Genomic DNA, 22470 nt, shown 5'->3' with positions numbered 1-22470 from the left:
GCACTTTGGGAAGCGCTCTGCTGCTTTCCCCACTTGGCAGCGGTGCAGGTTACACCCTCACTCTGCCTGCCTGCCTGCCTGCATCCTCCCTCCATGCTGTCTGATGTCAGAGACTAGGAGGCTCCTCTGACGGATAAATCGATAGCCGAGTGAAGAAATTAACCATAACTCCACTTTTCATTGAATCTGGGGGAAAATGCACCGCAGTAAGGAACGCGTCAATCCGACTTTCAGAGACGCGACGCACGGTGAAGTGGAATGAGAGGGAGAGGGAGAAGTTTTTGACAAGACCACAACAACCCAGGTAAAAACCATTTCCCCCTCGCTTAATCGACTCATGGTCACTGGGCAGGCTATTTAAATCATACAACATAACGTAAACCGGCGAATTTGTGCAGACACTTCATTTCTAATACTCTTGTTTCTGTTTTTAGGATGCACTGGTTATTATTCCCCACTTTGCTCGTAAGTAGCCTACACCATGATGTGTAATTTAAACACGTTTTTCTCTCCTGTAGGCTATTGTAGCCTAGCTAGCTGTACTTTTAATTAGGCAAGTGTAATGTAGGCTTTTTAAGGGAATTCAGCCAAAACACTAAATATCCCAAAAGTTAAGTTTTTGTCGTTTTTATGTAAAAATAATGGAACATCTGATAGTGTGAGTTACAAGACAAATACAAATGATATAGCCTAGCTGTTGTTGTAGCCTGAAGGAATACTTTCCCAACGAAAATAAAATCACCAACACTCCTGTAATATTCCTGTAGGGACTGGGAGTGGGAGTATGTCTAGGCTGCTCACTGAGTTTATGTGACCTCATCGCACTTATGATAATCTGTATCCCTGTGGTATTCTTAAAATATTCCTATTATATCCAATAGAATTGCCTGGTATGTCTGTAGTGATCAACAGAGACTTTATAGTGATCTTACCACCATCGACTACTTACTGATGCAGTATATGCCTATTTGATCTTCCATGGTATCACTGTAATATTCCCATAGGGACAGTTTTGTTGTGGTAACTGTGTCCTAACATTTATTATAAACGTCTCAGAATTTGAGAGCTAAGGTAGTTTATGGCAGTGGTTCTCAACACGAGGTCTGGGGACTACCAGGGGACGTTGAGGATCAACACCATATCTAACAACATTGTCAGATTTGGATCTGAGAGACAAACTCTCATTACATGGGGGGTTCCTAGCCTTAATATGTAATAAATTAAAGGAACACTCTGTCCATTTTCAACCAGCTTTGTATCATTAGAACATCAGTAGTATATCAGAAAACTGTAAACTGTTTTGAAGTCTGTCATTTAATTTGACAGTTATTGAGTGTTAAAGTGTGGACCAGTGACATCACTGGTCCACACTAACTCAAATTAATAACTCATTAACTCAAATCAACTCTCAATAACTGTCAAACTAGATGAATGATGAATAGTTTGACAGTTATTGAGAGTTGATTTGAGTAAATGAGTTATTAATTTGAGTTAGTGTGGACCAGTGATGTCACTGGTCCACACTTTAACACTCAATAACTGTCAAATTAAATGACAGACTTCAAAACCGTTTAGCTTTCTGATATACTACTGATGTTCTAATGATACAAAGCTGGTTGAAAATCGGCAGAGTGTTCCTTTAAAGGTCCTTTATATACGGTATATATATATATATATATATATATATATATATATCATATATCACTGGTTTAGGGTTTACTTTTTTCATGCCAGCCATTGGTGGATATTTTATTTGAAATTAAACTCTTCATATCTGGTTGTCATTGGTGCAAAGACATTACAGTACCTATAGCATTGAGCAAAACTAACTGCTTGTTATTATGTTTCAGGTTTGGTTTCATGGCTATACATCAGGTGAGTCACCCTCTATTTCTGTTTCTATGACTGTCTCCATTTAGTGGTTAAAAGAGACATTTCCATGACAGAAAGGTCACAGGTTCAAGCCCAGACTGAACTCCTACCTGCTCTCTCTCTCCAAGTTTCCCTGGACAAGAGCATCAGCTTAGTGCCTTAAATCTAAAACGTCAGCTGAATTTCAGCCTCGCAAACCACAACGACTCAAGTGCTGACGTTTGTCAGCTCATAGTTTGCCTTGCTGATCACATGTGTAATTGTGAGGACTAATGACTCCACCACACTATAACTTATGACTCCACCACACTATAACAGTCCTCGGTCCAGCATGCGGCTCGGGTTACTCCGCTCCCCTCCAAACGGTCGCATTGCCAGTCGTTAATCCGCCACTCTGCTGAGATCATGTCAAACAGCCAGCATCATGTGAGGAGCACTCAAGTTAACCTCAAGACTCACTCAGATCATCTCAAACAGTGAGCGTCATGTGAGGAGCACTCAAGTTAACCTCAGGACTCACTCAGATCATGTCAAACAGTGAGCGTCATGTGAGGAGCACTCAAGTTAACCTCAGGACTCACTCAGATCATGTCAAACAGTAAGCGTCATGTGAGGAGCACTCAAGTTAACCTCAGGACTCAGATCATGTCAAACAGTGAGCGTAATGTGAGGAGCACTCAAGTTAACCTCAGGACTCACTCAGATCATGTCAAACAGCGAGCATCATGTGAGGAGCACTCAAGTTAACCTCAGGACTCACTCAGATCATGTCAAACAGTGAGCATCATGTGAGGAGCACTCAAGTTAACCTCAGGACTCACTCAGATCATGTCAAACAGCGAGCATCATGTGAGGAGCACTCAAGTTAACCTCAGGACTCACTCAGATCATGTCAAACAGCGAGCATCATGTGAGGAGCACTCAAGTTAACCTCAGGACTCCAATCATGTCAAACAGTGAGCGTCATGTGAGGAGCACTCAAGTTAACCTCAGGACTCAGATCATGTCAAACAGTGAGTGTCATGTGAGGAGCACTCAAGTTAACCTCAGGACTCACTCAGATCATGTCAAACAGTGAGCGTCATGTGAGGAGCACTCAAGTTAACCTCAGGACTCCAATCATGTCAAACAGTGAGCGTAATGTGAGGAGCACTCAAGTTAACCTCAGGACTCAGATCATGTCAAACAGTGAGCGTAATGTGAGGAGCACTCAAGTTAACCTCAGGACTCACTCCGATCATGTCAAACAGTGACCGTAATGTGAGGAGCACTCAAGTTAACCTCAGGACTCACTCCGATCATGTCAAACAGCGATCATCATGTGAGGAGCACTCAAGTTAACCTCAGGACTCACTCCGATCATGTCAAACAGCGATCATCATGTGAGGAGCACTCAAGTTAACCTCAGGACTCACTCAGATCATCTCAAACAGCGAGCATCATGTGAGGAGCACTCAAGTTAACCTCAGGACTCCAATCATGTCAAACAGTGAGCGTCATGTGAGGAGCACTCAAGTTAACCTCAGGACTCAGATCATGTCAAACAGTGAGCGTCATGTGAGGAGCACTCAAGTTAACCTCAGGACTCAGATCATCTCAAACAGTGAGCGTCATGTGAGGAGCACTCAAGTTAACCTCAGGACTCAGATCATGTCAAACAGTGAGCGTCATGTGAGGAGCACTCAAGTTAACCTCAGGACTCAGATCATCTCAAACAGTGAGCGTAATGTGAGGAGCACTCAAGTTAACCTCAGGACTCCGATCATGTCAAACAGCGAGCGTCATGTGAGGAGCACTCAAGTTAACCTCAGGACTCACTCAGATCATGTCAAACAGCGATCATCATGTGAGGAGCACTCAAGTTAACCTCAGGACTCACTCAGATCATGTCAAACAGTGAGCATCATGTGAGGAGCACTCAAGTTAACCTCAGGACTCCGATCATGTCAAACAGTGAGCGTCATGTGAGGAGCACTCAAGTTAACCTCAGGACTCAGAGCAGGCGGCTTACCTCTTGCATTAGTGGACGTCTCTATAATTGTTATTTAAATGGCTGGTTTGGAAGTCTAACGAGAGCGGTTTGGAGTTCAGACGTTTTGGGGAGTGACTGGGACTCGTGCCCTAAGCTTTGCTTCCGAACGTAGCCTAGACTTGTGACCAAGGGCAGGCAAACGGGAGCAGTTTCCTTGTGGTTGGTAGATATCAGTTTTCACCTGCCGCTTTCATTATCTTAACCAGCCAAATGATTTTTAGAATAGGAAAAGAGGATCCAGACAATCAGTTAATTACCTGCCAAATGTGCAGTAAACAGGCTTGCAAAATTGAATCTTCTCTGTAGACAGCTGTAGTACAGTACCAGGTGAGGTCGGTGAATTGATTTAGCCAAAGTTCAATGGTCATTTAAGTCTGTTAACTGAACAGTAAGATACTTTACTGAGGGATTGGGATAATCCATGGAGTACAGATGCATTGCTCTGCGCCTAGCCACCTACAGTACAGCAAAACTGGTCAAACCATTTTCAAGCAGTCCCATATCTTTCTAACAATCAGACATGGCAGCTCCTGCACTCTTTTCCTCTGTCTCTCCTTTTTGTTGCTTAGTTTATATTTTATTTGTGTGCTTATGATTTATTTGTCTTTCCCCTCTGCTGAATCCTATTAGTTACGCTTCTGTGATTTCCATCTAATTTCCCAAAGGTGATCATTAACCATGGAAACTAATCTAAAGAGTGATGCGCAAAACAATTGCATGAAAGTCCAGATGTTGTCCAGATGATGATGAAGAAAATCAGTGGCATGTTAGTTCTCAACGGGATACAATTTCTGTGGTCCTGGGGTCAAAAATGATCAATCACCAGATTTCCCCTGGTAATACTAGCGCCGTGCGGAGAGCGCTTTAGTCTGACCTTTCCACTATTTCATCCCTCCTCTTTTTTGCTGTCTTTGGACAGCCTTCACGCTGGAAAGCAGAGCCCTGTTTACGTACGACGAATCCTACTATGAGTACGTGCCGGACAGACTGGCGTGGGACAGCGCCGGCCGGCTGTGTCACCAGCGCTCGGGGGACCTGGCCACCGTCTCCAACCCTTCAGAGAACCGAGAGCTCACCAGCTTCTTGAAGTCCTTGAACATCTCTCAGCCCGTGTGGATCGCCAGGAAATTCCTGAGCCATGTGAAGGGTGAGTTCTTCAGCGTGCCATTTCTGACACTTTTTATTGATATATCAGCACCTCGTCTCAGACAGTTTTTATTGATATATCAGCAGCTCTTCTCAGACAGTAGGCCCATTGTGATTCTCGTGCAAGAAGCCTTTCAGCCCACTCACCGGCTTATGAAAATATGGGTATTAGAATCTAAAATGGGACTGACGACGCTGCCAAACAATCCTCTTAGGCCCAGTGAGTAAATGTTTCCCAAGTGTTCACAGATTAATGAGGACCACAAAGTGAAATTTCATAATGAGGTTCCATCTCTTTTCAGAGCAGCGCCAGGTTTCTTTTGGCTTCATGATAATAACGCCTGTTTCTCTTCTTTGTGTGGGGTGAAAAAACCCCCAAAACAGGTCACTTCGACAGTCTGACGCTGGAGTTCGCCGGGCGCTCGGACAGGAAAAACGCTCGCCTCCTGCACAAGTTCCCCTCCATGGGCTCGGTGACCGTTTGCACCCGTGTCCGCTTCGATCCGAGCTGCTTCGGAGTTTCCACCGTCTTCTCTTATTCCATCCAGTCATACATTAATGAGTTCCAGCTCCGAGCGAACCTGCTCCAGAGCGGGCTCGTGCAGCTGGCTCTGTTGGTCCACGGCACCCACGGGCCTTACCAAGAGGCCTTCTCGCACGACGGCTCCTGGCACTCGGTCTGTGTCTCCTGGAGCCAAAATGGCGGCCGCTGGGCGCTGCACGCAGACGGGCTCCCGGTCGGCGGGGGCCAGGGGCTGCACGGCGCCGACAACATCGGCCCCGACGGGCTGTTCATCATCGGGCAGGAGCAGGACACCTTCGGGGGCTCGTTCAAGAAGGACGAGTCGTTCTCGGGCAGTGTCACGGAGCTGCACATTTGGGAGCGGATGCTGAATGACAGCGAGGTCCACGCCATGGAGACGGAGTGCTCGCCCGTCTCCTCCGGGCTGGTGTTCCACTGGAGAGATGCGGCGCTGGAGATAGAGTCGTCCCTCAAGAGGCTGTGGATAGGCAGCCCGTGTCAAGGTACAGTACGTCAGCCTGGCAGCAGGACAGAGGGAGAGACTGCCCGTTTATCCAACACATTCAGGACCCATTACCACAATTAAGTTTAGGCAACTAAAACAAATCTATTGGACTACCCTGCACGTTGTGGGAGCTCTATAGCAGTCTGGACTACCCTGCATGTTGTGGGAGCTCTATAGCAGTCTGGACTACCCTGCATGTTGTGGGAGCTCTATAGCAGTCTGGACTACCCTGCACGTTGTGGGAGCTCTATAGCAGACTGGACTACCCTGCATGTTGTGGGAGCTCTATAGCAGTCTGGACTACCCTGCACGTTGTGGGAGCACTATAGCAGTCTGGACTACCCTATATGTTGTGGGAGCTCTATAGCATCTGGGCTACCCTGCATGTTGTGGGAGCTCTATAGCATTCTGGACTACCCTGCATGTTGTGGGAGTTCTATAGCAGTCTGGACTACCCTGCATGTTGTGGGAGTTCTATAGCAGTCTGGACTACCCTGCATGTCGTGGGAACTCTATAGCAGTTTGGACTACCCTGCATGTTGTGGGAGCTCTATAGCAGTCTGGACTACCCTGCATGTTGTGGGAGTTCTATAGCAGTCTGGACTACCCTGCATGTTGTGGGAGTTCTATAGCAGTCTATTGGACTACCCTGCATGTTGTGGGAGCACTATAGCAGTCTATTGGACTACTCTGCATGTTGTGGGAGCTCTATAGCAGTCTATTGGACTACCCTGCACGTTGTGGGAGCTCTATAGCAGTCTATTGGACTACTCTGCATGTTGTGGGAGCTCTATAGCAGTCTGGACTACCCTGCATATTGTGGGAGCTCTATAGCAGTCTGGACTACCCTGCATATTGTGGGAGCTCTATAGCAGTCTGGACTACCCTGCATGTTGTGGGAGCTCTATAGCAGTCTGGACTACCCTGCATGTTGTGGGAGCTCTATAGCAGTCTGGACTACCCTGTGCACGTTGTGGGAGCTCTATAGCAGTCTGGACTACCCTGCATGTTGTGGGAGCTCTATAGCAGTCTGGACTAGCCTGTGCATGTTGTGGGAGCACTATAGCAGTCTGGACTACCCTGCACGTTGTGGGAGCTCTATAGCAGTCTGGACTACCCTGCATGTTGTGGGAGCTCTATAGCAGTCTGGACTACCCTGTATTTAGTGGGAGCTCTATAGCAGTCCTGTGGACTACCCTGCATGTTGTGGGAGCTCTATAGCAGTCTGGACTACCCTGCATGTTGTGGGAGCTCTATAGCAGTCTGGACTACCCTGTGTCCTCTGGTCCCCAGCAAGACACCCGCAAGCGTGATGTCGAACGGTTCTCGAGATATGCAAAGGACAAACACGCACGCACGCACGCACACACACACACACACACACACACACGCACACACACACACACACACACGCACACACGCACACACACACACACACACACACACACACACACACACACACACACACACACACAGTCCTTTCCTCTTCACCAAGCACTACTGGAAGTTTCATAACATTGAAGAGAAGAGAAACCCCCCCCCTTCCTCTCTCTCTTTCCCACATGAATAGGGGAGCCGGTGGCCAAGTTGTAGCTGGCACATGCCGGGGCTGCTAAATGGTTGTTGTAAATGTTTTGAGGCTGGCGTCACTCTACATCCCACCCTTCAAAACAAACTTCTCCCCTTCTCCCTTCCTCACATCGCGGTCCCCAGTGAGCAATGAGTCCAAGCCCCTCCTCCCTCCCCTCCCGCTGATGCTGTAGTAACACACTATACATGTATGCAGACCAGATGGTGCGCCTCTCTCTGTTTTTTACATGACAGTTTAGAGATTGATCTGTACTTCAGACAGTCATACTGGAAGACGACTGTCAGCCGGGGCGGGCTGTCCGCAGTGCAGCGAGCGGCCAGTCTGAAGCAACAAGTGATGTCACAGGTGTTGAATGGCCATTTAGAATGCCACCTTTTTCTCCATATTTCTGCCCTGGGGCATGTGAAGCAAAAATTATTCCACCAGTTACCTCTCGCTGCTATGTAACCTTGCATCTCGGAAAATCTCAGAGTTGAGAAATCTTGGCCGAGTTCAATACTTGGAATTCCATCTTAATTCCCACTTGAAAGTGCGTTCCACTGTATTTTTCGTAGTGGAAAATCAGAATTTCCGACTTCTCAGCATCTCTGGAACGCGACGCTAATCAAAACAACGTCACCGCAGATGAAATGTGTACAGTCTGAATGTGTTGAACTTCCTCTCTCATTTTCAAGCTTTCACCACTAACACGACCCCCTCACCCTGTCCTCTGCCAGGTAACCGCAGTGTGTTAGTGGACCCCTCGCTGCACTCCCTGCTGGACTCCAGCCCTCTGCCCAATCTCAACTTCTCCCTGGAGGTGATCCACGCGCCTCAGACCCAGGACTGTGCCACCTTTGACCCCATCAGTGGCAGTCTGGGCCTGGACAAGTGCGACTCATCCAGAGAGGCCGTCTGTCAGTTTGAGAAAGGTACATGTATGAGTAATTAGGAAGTGCACAGACAAGCAGACTGATTGAATTTGATTTGATAAATCAAAATGAAATATATCAAAGAGCACACCGAATGCCCCAGTATTCCAATAAAGCATTGCACCAGTAATGCAACCCTTCTATTCATCCCCATTTTATGAATATAAAAACAAAATCGTAAATTTTTGGAGGGTGCTTCTCTTAACAAATTACACTCATTGCATTCAGTATTCATGTGGTAACAAAATCCATGAGATATGGAGGGTTGTGGTTTGGCCCAGCGCTAACATAGAACATTTAAAATGAATCTTTCATGTTATTTCTTTAATGAAGTGTTGGCAGAGGAAGAAGTTGAGGAATACCAGTCCTCAGATGTTTCTCATCTACCCATATCGCTGCTGCCAGAGGGAAATCTCTCATCTCTAACGAGACTTATTTTCAGTTGGACAGCTGTGCCTCCTCTGGTCGGTTGGGGCGCCTGTTCGGAGGGGGGAGGAGAACTGGGGGGGAATAGCGTAATCCTCCCACACGCTACGTCCTGCCGGTGAAACTCCTCGCTCCTCATGTGTCAGATGAAGCATGTGCTAGTCTACAACTGTCCCCAGATCAGCAGAGGGGGTGGAGCAATGACTGGCACAGCAGGGGGAATTGGCCAAGTCCAATTGTGGAAAAAATGGGAGAAAAGTCCAAACAAATTGAATAAATGCACAGTAAAGATTCTCCTCCTACATTATTTGTTTTTCATTTAGATAAAGAATTGTACTGGAAATTATGGGATGTTGGGTAATGATGCGCCAATGTTTAGTGGTTGCTCCCTGTGAATACATTAAAGACACTTGCAACTTGATTTCTAAGCTGCACGACCTTGTTGAAGAAGCTGTCTGCAGCACCTTTTCCTCTGAGAGAAAAAAAACACAATCATCGTTTTTCCTATTTAATATGCAATCCTATTCAGCTTAGGCACATGCACCCTTTAAGTCAAGTGAAAATATGACAGGAGGTTTTATATGTCATTTCTCTCCATCTCTGACTGCAGAAGGGGTGGAGGTCCTCGGCTTCCCCAAGACGACGTTCTTCACCAGACTGAACAAGAATCCTCTGGTCAAAACTGTGAGTGTGACAGTCCAGACAGTTCAACCCTCATCACAATCATCACTTCCCTGTCGGGAAGGGGGTGAAATAATGCTCCAAACGTAGGTTCAATTTGGGCGAGGGAAACTATTTCAAAGGGGTTCCTTGACCTCTCAGCTCAATTTATCTGAATGAAAATTGGTCCAATGGATACCCACGAGTCTCCCCTTTACAGATAAGGTAGCATTTTTCACAGCCTAGCATTAATAGCTTGTGGATTGATTTCTTCTGTTGTTGATCATCACATGTTGTCTCAACAAATGTGTTATGCATGCAAATACTTCTGATGAGTAAGGGGGGGTGGAGCTGGCAGGTTAGGCTAAGGGGCACTTTACACGAGGACGGTTTCCTATGGAAACGGGGAATTATTGTATCGTTAGTGCCTCCCGTTAAGACGGCGACGGCGAATTCGCGCTTAGGAAACGACACATTTTAAAACCACCATCCAGAGTGGAATTCTTTGAGACGCTCCCCGCTGAGGGCTCCATGTAATCGCTTTGGAACGGCACATTTCAGAAACTGCGATTACGCCATAGTCGTGCGCGAGTTGGCAACCAAATAAAACGTCAGTATGAATGAAGTTTGGCAACACTCAGAATTAAGCTACACTGCGGCCAACTTCAGTTACATGTTCATAACGTTACTGCTGCGAGGAGCCGATGGCTGTACCCGGTCGGCATTTAACGTTAGTTACAAAAGCACGTCGACAGTGTTTTCTCACTGCCAGTAGCCTACAGTAAGGTGACAGATCAGTCAGCGCTCCCGGTCCTCGCTGCTCGTTAAAGATTTCCAATAGGCGTTATTCTGATAAACTGGTCACATATATGTTACATTCTCACCCGACAAATATTCAAACTTTAACAGTTTGGTTTTTTTTTATAGCTTGAATAAAGGTTTTTGCCAAGTCTAAATGACTGCGGAAAGTGTACTCTACTTCCGCGTTTAAAGCAAAATTACGTCATGCAGTAAGCGTCCTTGTATGGGCAAAGAATAAGGTGATCACACGGCCACCTAGCGACCTGGCATGTACATTACGGCGTTTTAAAAATTCAACAGCGGTCATGTAAACAGGGAGAAGGTGTGAAGGAAAAGGTGTGAAGGAAACGCTATTGTGTCGTTTCTTTCAGAAACTATCCTCGTGTAAAGGGCCCCTAAGTAGGATAGGTAGGCTGTTAGGGTGTCTTGCTAAAATCTCCTTTTGTGTGTCTTGTGCTTTATCCCAATGTTTACTTTGCCCTATCTAGGACCTAGATCATTCTGTTCTATGGTTGATTGGTTGATCAGTTAAGTCTAGTTAGGCTTATTCTCTGTAAAGTCCTTTCATATGCCATAGAGATAGACCATATAATAATACCGGTATGGACGTAGCCACTGTGCTGTATTGAAGAAGACTTGAAACTAGCGATTGAGACCATAAACTCATTAGGAAAGTGTTCACTGAGGTCATGAATCAAGTAGGGTCATTTTTTCAATCAGACTTCTTTTTAGAGCCAGTGGAGTTGCCCTCTGCAGGCCATCCAAAAGAATGCAGGTTTAAGGCACTTCCGCATTGGCTTCAATTTTCAGAATCAGAGGTTGCCCCTTGATATATGTAGGGCCATATCATTTCCACAAAACAGAAAAAACTGACAGAATCGTGGAATTTGGTATTAAAAATGGAATCAACTGAAAAACATGGAATATTGCAGAATTTTCCATAATTTGGCTGAAATTGATTAAAGTAGGCCTAATTATCAAAATCAAAATGAGACCTAATTATTGTAGTAAATGATTTTACAATTGTAAAATAGACCTAGAGAAATGATTGCATTTTCGATTGGGCTGTTGGTCTTGGGTGGGACCTTTACGTTACCTCACAACTTTGTTTTCACTAAACATGTCGAAGAAGCTATCTGAGAGAACCAAGTAATAATAATAATTAAAAGAATATTGATCCTAACCCCTAAATTAAAATTAAAATGGAAAAACAAAAAGAACACAAATTTCATATGGTCCTATGCATGTGATAACATGCTATAGAAATAAACAAACTTGGAACTAAACAAGCAAAAAATCTGAATCTATCCTACTCATCTTCTCCTCTCCCCCAGCTGATGGAGAAGTTGAGCGTGAACTCCTCCCTGGTCAGAGACCTGTCATCCCTGCAGCAGCTGTCCAGGGCCGCCCTGCAGATGGTGGAGGCTGGAGCTCCAGACCTGCTGACCTCCAGTGATGTGCTCTTCCTGTCCCAGCTGACGGAGCTGAGCCTGGGGCCGGGGGAGGCTGGGCCGGGTGCCACGGAGGCCATGCTGTCCATCGCCACCAGCTACCTGAAGCTGGCCAGTCTGATGCTGGAGCCGCACACGGCTGCACAGTGGATCGGCCTGACGGAGGACGGGGTGAGGGGGGCGGTGTGTGTGTGAGTGCGTCCGTGCGTGCCTCTGTGTGTTTGTGTGTGCTTGTTGTTTCTCCTATACTGTCTTTTTATAGCTACTAGAAGTTAATTGAGAGGTTGTGAAACTTCACACAGGAGCATGGACAATAGTAAGAATGCTCTCTGAGTGAGCAAATTGTGTTTGGGGACAGCTATGTGATCGCACTGAATCTTTCAGGAAGTGTAAAGAGCACGCCTGCCTGCGGGTGACCTAACGGAGCCGGATTTTTGAATTTACGGCTGAATAAAAGGTGGAAAATTGCTAATTAGTGGTCAAAATGAATGGAGAGCTCCATTCGTTAGCTAATGATGGAGCTCACCTGAGTGGAGGAGCATAGCTGAGCGGAGTTGGAATCAGACTATGAAAACCTTCTGGGGAGAGAGGAGAGGCTGCATGCCCTGTTCAAAACCGGTCCCTAATATTACAGAAATAGTAGACTTTATAGTGTGCTGGTGATTTTGTACTAGTGTCCGAATTCTCAACTGTTAATTTGATTCACTATATAGTCCACTGTAAAATACCCACAATGCAGAGCAGTTTCTAGTGAACAGAGAATGTACCATACAATTTCTACCATAGCTACCACAATGCAATGCTGTCATGTTTACCAAAGGAAAAGAGGAGTGAGCTAGTGTCCGAAACTCGTAAACTCGTTTGATCGTTCCCCATATAGTTCACTACTGTAGTATATGATAAACACTACATGGGGAATAGTGAATGAGTGAACTATTCCGAACACAGTGTGTGTGTGTGTGTGTGTGTGTGTGTGTGTGTGTGTGTGTGTGTGTGTGTGTGTGTGTGTGTGTGTGTGTGTGTGTGTGTGTGAGCGAGCGAGCGGGTTGGTAGTGCAGTCCAGGTAGTGCACCGTTAAATTCCCTGCTTACCAACATGGTCGCAGGTTCGAGCCCCCGTGTTGCCTCCTGCTTGGTCGGCCGTCCATACTTGCTGAATAGAGATGAAAAGACCCGACCTGGCTCCCAGGGCTGAAAATAAAAGTCTGCGACAAATAATCCAGGATCAGAAAAGTTGTTGTTGACTTCTGTTAGTGATCCCTGTGTCTGTGGTTAAACTTCAGTTTACCTCACTAACACAGCTTGTTGACATTTCTCACTGAACACTGGGGGGACAACATTTCCATTGCCAAAGCCCACAACATGACTTTGGGCCAGTTTTTTATTTATTTATTTTTTTATACATTTTTCATTTTCAAACAACACATGAACAAAAACAAACAGCTCAGACACATGAAAGGGAAAAAAGACAAAGGACAAAAACATACATACATACATACATACCAAGAAAATAGTCATTGCTTATACAGCAGAAAAGGATACATTACAGTAAACAAAAATTTAAATCCAAAAAAATAAAACAAAAAAGAATACAAAAACATTTCCTCAGCCTATGTCCATTTAGCTCCAACCCTCACCCCGACTCAAAGTTTCCCACCCACGTTCATAAATTAAATTCTGTTTTTTATTTCTATTAATATCCCTTTCAAGAATCCACTGAAATTTTAGAAATGTTTTGAAACGTTCAATATCTAGTTGGTATCTTTTCATAGCTTTAAATATATATGTTTTCCCCATCATAATTACAATATTATTTAGATCTTTTCCTTCTTCATCATCCCTTAAATCCCCAAACATTATAGTTAGAGGACAGCTATAGAAATGTGTGCTGTAAACAGAAATCCATTCTTCAATTTTAATCCAAAATAATGCAACTTCCGGACAATACCAAAATAAATGTACATCACTCTCCTCTTCCTCCTCACAAAATCTACACAAGTCACACTGTTGGATGCTCCATTTTTTAAGCATCTTTTTCGTAGGCAAGTACCTATAGATTAATTTTAATTGTAAAATTCTAATGGATACATCAAAAGTAGTTGTGTAAATACAAGAAAAGGCTTTGTCCCATGGGATACACATGTCCAACATATTCTCCCATTTTGACTGAATGGCTACTGGTGCTGCACATATTTTTTTAAGATACATATGAAACCGATACATTTTCTTATTTATTTTTTTCTTATTTATCCATGTTGTATCCTTTATGTCAGGGCAGCATACCATTTGTTTTTTATTTAATAGGAGCTTCCTTTTCCAGGTCTGAGGTATAGCTGCAAAAAGTTGATTACCGTATATGTAAAGGAGTCACAAGCGTTACCATATACTACTGTGAAATCGTCATACAACATGATTTCACCCCCACTATTCAAAAGATCATTCAAAAATAATATTCCTTTTTCAAACATTGATTCAATAAACATAGGTGTATCCTTAATTAAAATATTTCTATTGTACCATAACAATTGGCTCTGAATTTCACAACATGATTCAGGTTGATGATATTGGTATTGAAGCCAGCTGACCATGACCTCTTCTAAAAAGCCTGATAGATATGGGAAAGACTTTCTCTTTAATAAAGTGAACTGAAAAGGAGTTAGCTGAAAATAAGGATACAGTTTTTTTTTGAAAAGTGAATGGGCCAGTTGTTAGTTGAAGACTGTTTTAAGTCTCAGATTAGCCTTGGATTCTCCAGTTAGACCAGTCTGTTGCATAAGAATATATACATTATAACAGGTAAAGTAAGATTCATACAGAAAGTCTGACTAGAAGATGCATTGAACACGTGTGTGTGTGTGTGTGTGTGTGTGTGTGTGTGTGTGTGTGTGTGTGTGTGTGTGTGTGTGTGTGTGTGTGTGTGTGTGTGTGTGAGACGCGTGTGTGTGTTGCTCAGGTCAGCGTGGGACCGTTCACTGTAGTGAAGAGCATAGACCAGCTGACTGAGGCTCTAGCAGACGTCCTGTCAGCTGAGGGAAGAGGCTTCACTCTCTCCACCAAGAACATCGGTAATGAGTCCTCTGTCTCCTTGTCGTTATTTTTACCATCTTTACACAGCTTAGCTGATAGATTCACTTTTTGTGTCTGTTTATTGAAGAACTCAATACTTGATTAGAACATCTGACATGTATGACTACTCCACTCTCAGTAGGACCATACTTTCAACATGTCAGCAGGATGTAGGGTGAATGTAATTGCAAAATAAATACATTTAGTGAAAATTGTTTTTTAGCATACTTTTGGATATTTGGATGGACTCAAAGTGCTTACTAAATTAAACCGAGAACTTGGCTTTATGCACACGAAACAGATATTAATATGAGCGAAGACTAGGCCTTTACGTAGGCTATTGATAATATTAGAGATAAGTTAATGACATCACTCGGTCTAAATGTTTATTGTAAGTTATAATAGTAAAGTTATAGTATAATATTATATTATATAACAGAGGTAATCTCTGTGAATGAGTACCTTTTAGTTATTGCTGACTCGATCCTTGGTCATGTTACTGTCACTTCTTGGTCTTTGGGCATCAGGGTGAACATTATGCTTAGTAGAAGTTGCATGTATGTTCTCTGCTGTCTGTGGTCAGATGTAGGACCATATGAAATCCATTTTATTTTTTTCACAAATTCCGTTTTATTTTTTCCCCAATTCAGTTTTTCCCATTTTAATTTTAATTTAGGGGTTAGGATTTTTTTTTTTTGATGTCTTGGCTCTTTCAGACAGCTCTTCCACACTCAAAGTGAAAACCAAGCTGTGAGCTGATGTAAGGGTCCCACGCAAGATCCACCCGTCTCAAAACACCCCAATCCAAAACAGAATTATTTCTCTAGGCATATTTTACAATTATGAAACCATTTAGGTTACTATAATAATTAGGGTTACTTTAGATTTTGATAATTAGGCCTATTTTTTTTTATCAATTTCAGACAAATTATGGAAAATTCTACTATATTCCATGTTTTACAGTTGATTCAATTTTTATTACTAAATTCCATGATTCCGTCAGTTTTTATTTATTTTGCGGATCTCATGGCCCTAGGGCAGATGTGAGCCTCAGTGTGTCCTCTGCTGTCTGTGTGTGGTCAGATGTGAGCCTCAGTGTGTCCTCTGCTGTCTGTGTGTGGTCAGATGTGAGCCTCAGTGTGTCCTCTGCTGTCTGTGTGTGGTCAGATGTGAGCCTCAGTGTGTCCTCTGCTGTCTGTGTGTGGGCAGATGTGAGCCTCAGTGTGTCCTCTGCTGTCTGTGTGGTCAGATGTGAGCCTCAGTGTGTCCTCTGCTGTCTGTGTGGTCAGATGTGAGTCTCAGTGTGTCCTCTGCTGTCTGTGTGGTCAGATGTGAGCCTCAGTGTGTCCTCTGCTGTCTGTGTGGTCAGATGTGAGCCTCAGTGTGTCCTCTGCTGTCTGTGTGGTCAGATGTGAGCATGGAGTGGCAGCGGCTGTCTGAACGGAGCACCAGTCGGGTCTTCAGGCCGTCTGCGCTCGGCAGCCAGGAAGAGCTGCTCATCCCCGACACAGAGCTACGCAGGATACACAAGCTGGGTAGGACACGCACGGACACACACACACACACACACATACACACACGTGCGTGCACACACACACACACACACACACAGACTACGCATTGTTTTGTACCATATGCCGTAAAAATCTGGACGCAGCTACCGTGGCATCTCCCATTTTACTCGAGTTTGGGCCATAATTTACAAAAGGAACGTCATGCTGTATTGAAGAAGACTACTAGCGATTGAGACATTCTACTAATTAAGAAAGTGTTTACTGTAACGGTAAGAAATCAAGTGAGAAGTAGGGTCTTCTTTTTGCTGGAGTCACCCCCTGCAGGCCATTAGAAAGAATGTAGATTTAAGGCACTTCTACATTGGCTTAATTATTCAGAACTGAAGGTTGCCCCTTTGGTTATACTGGGCAGGCAACAGGTGTGAATGTGTGTAACTGTACGAATGTGAAAGTGGACAAAATGTGCTCATTCAAACTTTAAAGGTTGGCATCAGAAAATGTGAGAAGCAGGTAATGCTAGCTATGTAATTTTTGAAATTGCAGCTAGCCACAACAATGTAACAAGTAATCAAAGTGAACAAATGGATTACAATCGTGCAAAATGCTAAAGTGACCATCAATAAGAAGTAATCAAAAATAAGATACAATAAGATAAAAGAAAATATGAATGATGTACACTTTTCAAAATATATGGACATACAGTACGAAGTTGAGATGTAAGTTAAAGTTAAAGCTGAACTCAAAGTTGCTCCTCCATTTTTTCCAATCAGGGTTTGAGGAGGTGATGTTCATTCATGCCTACTACAGCCATCTGAGTGAGATCCAGTCGGGAGCAGCACAGGAGCATCCGCTCAAAACGCACCAGGAGGAAAGGAACAGGTTCATATATAGATTATTATTTTTCCCCATTTTCTCCCCAATTGTACTTGGCCAATTTTCCCCTGCTGCCCTGGTCGCTGCTCCACCCTCTGCTGATCTCGGGAGAGCCGTAGACTAGCATCATGTTTCCTCCGACACATGCACAGCCGACACATGCCAGCCGCTTCGTTTCACCTGACGAGGAGCTTCACTGGCAGGGCGTAGCACATGGGAGTGTCACACTATTCCCACCAGTTCCCTTCCACCCCGACCAGGCCCCCCGACCGACCAGAGGAGCCGCTAGTGCAGCGACCAGGACACATACCCCCAATCCGGCTTCCTACCCGCAGACACCAGCCAATCGTGCCTGTATGGACGCCCGACCAAGCCGGAGGTAACACGGGGGTGCGAACCTGCGACCCTCATGTTGGTAGGCAGGGAATCTACAGTTTATGACTTGTAACTTGTAACTTACATGTCAGGTGTAAATGGCAGTAACCCTTATCTGTCTTTCCAGTGTTGTCCCAGGTCACTTGTCCTCTGCTGTCATCTCAGCAAGCGTGCGAGACGCCTCCCGGGCCCAGAGCATCCCTGTGGCCGTCCACTTCACCCTCTCCTCCTCCCACGTGGTACAGTCCACTCTCACTCCAAGCCGCTACATTATACACATGTATGGGTAGAGTCACTAAAACTGGTTATAGAAAAACAAAAAACTAGATGGACATCAAAAGCTTTTCAGATAAAATGTCCACAATTTTTCCAGTCTAATAGCAGCTCTCCCCCTGCTCCTCACACATGGTACAGTCCACTCTCTCTCTCCATGCCTGTCCTGCTACATAATGTATGGGTGGGGTCCAACCCAAGCAGTGTGTTGTGTGATTTGGGAGTTAGGAAGGATTTCCTACACGCCACAAAATGTCCATCTTCATAACCCATTTAATCCAGTGTTGAGTTTTTAAATCATATTTTTCTCCAAATAAATCTGCCACTGGGGAGAGATGAGTTCACTTGTTTACAATGCAACTTAACTTGTCCCAAGAATTTTCCTTGAGTCAGGAGACATTGAGAAACACTCTTCCCTCCCTCAACAGCAGCTGTCAGTGACTATGTTTACATGGACTGCAATATTCCGATATTAACCTGATAATCCTGACAATAAGGCATTGCCATGTAAACAGTATTTTCTGATTACCTTAATCCGAATAAGGTCATAGTAAGCAATAGTCGGATCAAGACGTGGAGTATTCTGATCTTAGTCACATTATTGAAGTGCATTGTAGACATGTAAACACTTTAATCGCACTATGACGTCCTATCGGAGTTTTTGCAGCATTTTGTGACACGTACGGCAGTCCAACTGCTTGACGACGCATACTCTACCTTCCAGTGAGTGTTGCACAACTTGACAGAAGAAAAGATGATGGCCATCTGGTAAAAAGAAGTCCCAACATCTATGTACCAAGGTAGAAAAGGGTTTGAGTTTAAATTCAGGAGGGAAACTCCGACATAGGATGTAGGGATGTCATGTGGGCATGGGTCTTCAGTCATTAATCTGACTATGCTCTAGCATGTAAACAGGAGTATTAATGGGATATTCTACTAAGCGACTCATGTAAACACTTGAATCAAAATAGTTGTATTTAGAATAAGGTCAATAGTGGGAAATTGCAGTCGATGGAAATGTGTCGTTGAGCAAGGCACTTCATTCCTAACTGTTCCAGTAGAGCAGCTCAGTGTACAGCAGTTGGAAAAAAAGAGTTTATTCTGGGCAGCTTCCAGGTGTGAACATGTGGAACTGTATGAGCATGAAGCAGTGCAGTGCAGAAATAAAACATGGACGATCACTCAATCATTCCTGGTTAAATTATTGGTTGGGGGAAAAAACAAGCATACCTTATTTGATATTGTTAATTGATCAAGAAACCCAATTTGCAGATTTAAAATTTTAAATCTGCTCAGGGCGAGATCATTAAATCGAATGTGATCTCATAAAAAGTCCTGAAATGCGCACAGACTGTGAAACACAGATTTATGCACCGTGGACACAAATTATGTGGAAATGTTCACATAAATGTTCCTCCCCAACAAACTGGACTATCATGAATTGGACAGGGCATTTTCAGCGAAAGGTTGGCTAACAGTTAAGTCTAGGCAACTAAAACAACTCGGTTAAGGTTAAGGTTAAGGAAAGGCTTTGGTCGAAAATGTCTGCTAAAAATTTAAATGTCACTCACAGTAGACATTTCATACTGTACCAGCTGAAAATTGGTCTGAAACTCCGGTCGCTGGTAGGGCTGCACGGTATATCCTTTCAGCATCGTCATCGCAATGTGCGCATGCGCAATAGTCACGTCGCAGGACATGCAATGTCAAGTAACGATAAGGCAAATTAACTCAAACAGGTCATGCTATAACTTTGTTGCTGCTTGATAGCACTTAGCACACTAGCATCATGCCAATCACTCTGACTGCAGCTAAAAAAAACTTGCTACTACAGTATACAGTATAAAACACTCTCTCACTCACACACTCACTCATTCACTCACTCACTCACTCACTCACTCACTCACTCATTCACTCACTCACTCATTCACTCACATAGATCAAGGATGGAGACATGGATTGCCCTGCATTGAAATTATTATTCTTACATTTATTTTGTTGGATTTATTTTCAGTGAACCTGGTTTTATACGCAAAGGGGGGGAAAACATTGATATTTGAATTTGGATGTGCTCTTTGTTGTCATCGGCATCCTGGAAAAAATATCGTGTCACTGAACTTGGCTCTTTCCTTACAAAGGAAAGAGCAGAAACCCACTAAATGTTGTTCTGTGATAATCGTCATCCCAAACAGATCCTTGAAGCTTTAGGGAAACAACATCTCCCTCTTCCAAATGCAGCACTACACCGTTGGATGCATTGTCCTCATTATCTTTGGAGGATGCGGTGCGACGGTCACCTGCGATGACTATGGGATCTCCATTCTTGAATAATCTTATCCTCATCGTCATGCTAGATGAGGTTTTTAGATGGCCAGTAAATCTGAAGAAGTAGACTCCACTTACTGGTGCAGTGAAGTAACCTATAAGATGCAGAGAGAAAAGTCTTGTTTACTCATAGCTCATAACATGTTAATGACATGTGAAGTAAACTGTTTTGATCGTAGTCAATTGGTGAAATCATTGAAGCCAAAAAGTCAGTTTGCCAAATTGGAGCATTTTTGTCACTTTACCTGTATTTGTGTTGTAATGGTTTCCAATGTTGGTAAAGATGTTTCTGTAGATTAGGTGATCTTCATCTACGTTGCCTACGTTGCCTTCACCAGATGCCAGCAGAGAGGCAGAAAAAGCCACTTTGCGCACTGTGACAAAGTTAAAGGAAAGAAGAGCATACAATCATTTATTGCTTACTTGCACTCTCACACACACACACACCCATAGTGATACAGCAAAGACAAACAATAATAATTGACCAATGTTGGCATTTTGAAGCTCTTGCACTGCTGCCTGCTGTCCTAAAATCATGAAACATAAATGTTTAACTTAATGAACACAAACTTTATAGTGTACACACATAGTGTTCACAACCCTGCTCTTTGCACATTTACCTTCCTGCTGCCTCTCCAACTGCTCCATGCGGCCTTGCACAGCGCTGAGCGTTTGTTGAGCACCTCCAAGTTCTGTAGCTTGAGCTAAAGTGGCAGAAAAATGAAAAATGGAATCAAACTTTCGAGATTCGTCAACAAAGTGCTTAATTTAGAGCGATGTACAATACCAAAGCATGACAGTATTTATACACCAGATGCTCAGCAGTGGTCATCCTGGCCTCCATGGCTGTAACAAGAGTTCTCATGTCAGCGGAACTGCCATCCATTCTGTTGTAAAGCGAGTCCTACCGAAGGACTCCTTCGTTAGCATGTAGGCCTACCTTCACCTTCCGAAGGTTGTGAGAAAACGCAGCTGTAAGGTACAGGGTGGGGGAGAGGGGTGGGGGGGTAGTTTGGCACTTGCACATGTAACTTATGTCATTATTCTATTCTATTCCCAACCCAATGCAGGTGGTGGAGCTCAGGTCTTAGGTTACAGATCGCCAATGTATGTCGTATGTCACCCACGCAGGTTACCCACTACCTTCTTGAAGCAGCAAGGCTTGATGAGCTATTCAAGTCATTTGGTGGATTTTTTCATATCGCAATATACTATACCGCAGAAACAAAATATATTGCAATGTCAGTTTTTTTCCAATATCTGCAGCCCTAGTCGCTGTTATTGAAAGCAAACTCATCCACCACCCGACCACAACACGTTTATGTTTAGTCCAACTTTCTCTGGATGGATGGCTCCCTTGCTGCTGTTTTGGAGAAGATTTTGAATTTCACTCTTAACTCATTCACTGCCAACAACGTATGAACACGTTTTCAGAATCCAGCTGTTCCCTGCCAACAACGTGTTTACACGTTTTTGGCATCGATTTTTTTTTTTTGACGGTGGGTTGTGCATCTAAGCCTTTTACATCTCTTATATAATTATTGGAGCCACCGAACGTTTACAACCCATTCCACCGACCCACTAAGTGGCAACAGTGCTCTCCTTGCTAGAGAAAGGAAAGCATTTTTTTAACTTGTCAAGCCATTCTCAGCCCAGCCATTCTCCTTTTCGCGCTGATTGCTGGCGATGCGGGATTGCAAATTTACATAATAGATTCAGCCGATCTACTATGATCGGGTGATAGATTACAGTTGGAGGAACACACTTTGAAACACGCAGCATAAATATGACCAGAATCGCAAAAACTTCTCTCAACCAAAACTCCAAACGAGCGAGTCCTTCCCGACTTCCTCAAACAGCGGCCCAGACATGCAGGCACAGGAGAGCAGCAAAGCACTGACTGGTGACAAGCTTGTCCGCCCACGGAGGGCGGAGTTGAAGCAACTCGAGAGGGAGGGAGAGAGAGAGAGAGAGAGAGAGAGAGAGAGAGGGAGGGAGAGCGAGAGGGAGGGAGGGAGAGAGAGAGAGAGAGCGAGAGGGGGAGGGAGAGAGAGAGAGAGAGAGCCAAAAATGAATGGTTAAAGTGACAGTTCCATCCAATTTCACAAAAAGCCGTTTATCTCTGAA

The 22470-nt window shown here is 44.2% G+C and overlaps 1 protein-coding gene across 1 annotated transcript in view; it reads left to right on the top strand.

The window, feature by feature from the left end:
- Window positions 1-3815: 3815 nt before the first annotated feature.
- Window positions 3816-22470, top strand: part of LOC310786145 (adhesion G protein-coupled receptor D2) — a gene marked incomplete at its 5' end in the record, with an annotated part of 161082 nt that continues 142427 nt past the window's right edge. The window contains 10 exons of the mRNA XM_083647318.1: window positions 3816-3825; window positions 4824-5051; window positions 5435-6076; window positions 8386-8580; window positions 9617-9690; window positions 11802-12089; window positions 14871-14982; window positions 16393-16518; window positions 17268-17376; window positions 17873-17984. Of these exons, the coding sequence (XP_083503444.1) occupies window positions 3816-3825; window positions 4824-5051; window positions 5435-6076; window positions 8386-8580; window positions 9617-9690; window positions 11802-12089; window positions 14871-14982; window positions 16393-16518; window positions 17268-17376; window positions 17873-17984 (1896 nt within the window). The remainder of the gene's footprint in view (window positions 3826-4823; window positions 5052-5434; window positions 6077-8385; window positions 8581-9616; window positions 9691-11801; window positions 12090-14870; window positions 14983-16392; window positions 16519-17267; window positions 17377-17872; window positions 17985-22470) is intronic.

Source organism: Poromitra crassiceps (assembly GCF_964638095.1).
Source record: "Poromitra crassiceps genome assembly, chromosome: 12".
NCBI classification, from domain to species: Eukaryota; Metazoa; Chordata; class Actinopteri; order Beryciformes; family Melamphaidae; genus Poromitra; species Poromitra crassiceps.
The sequence above is the reverse complement of the archived record's forward strand: the minus strand, read 5'-3'. Positions and strand labels throughout refer to the sequence as shown.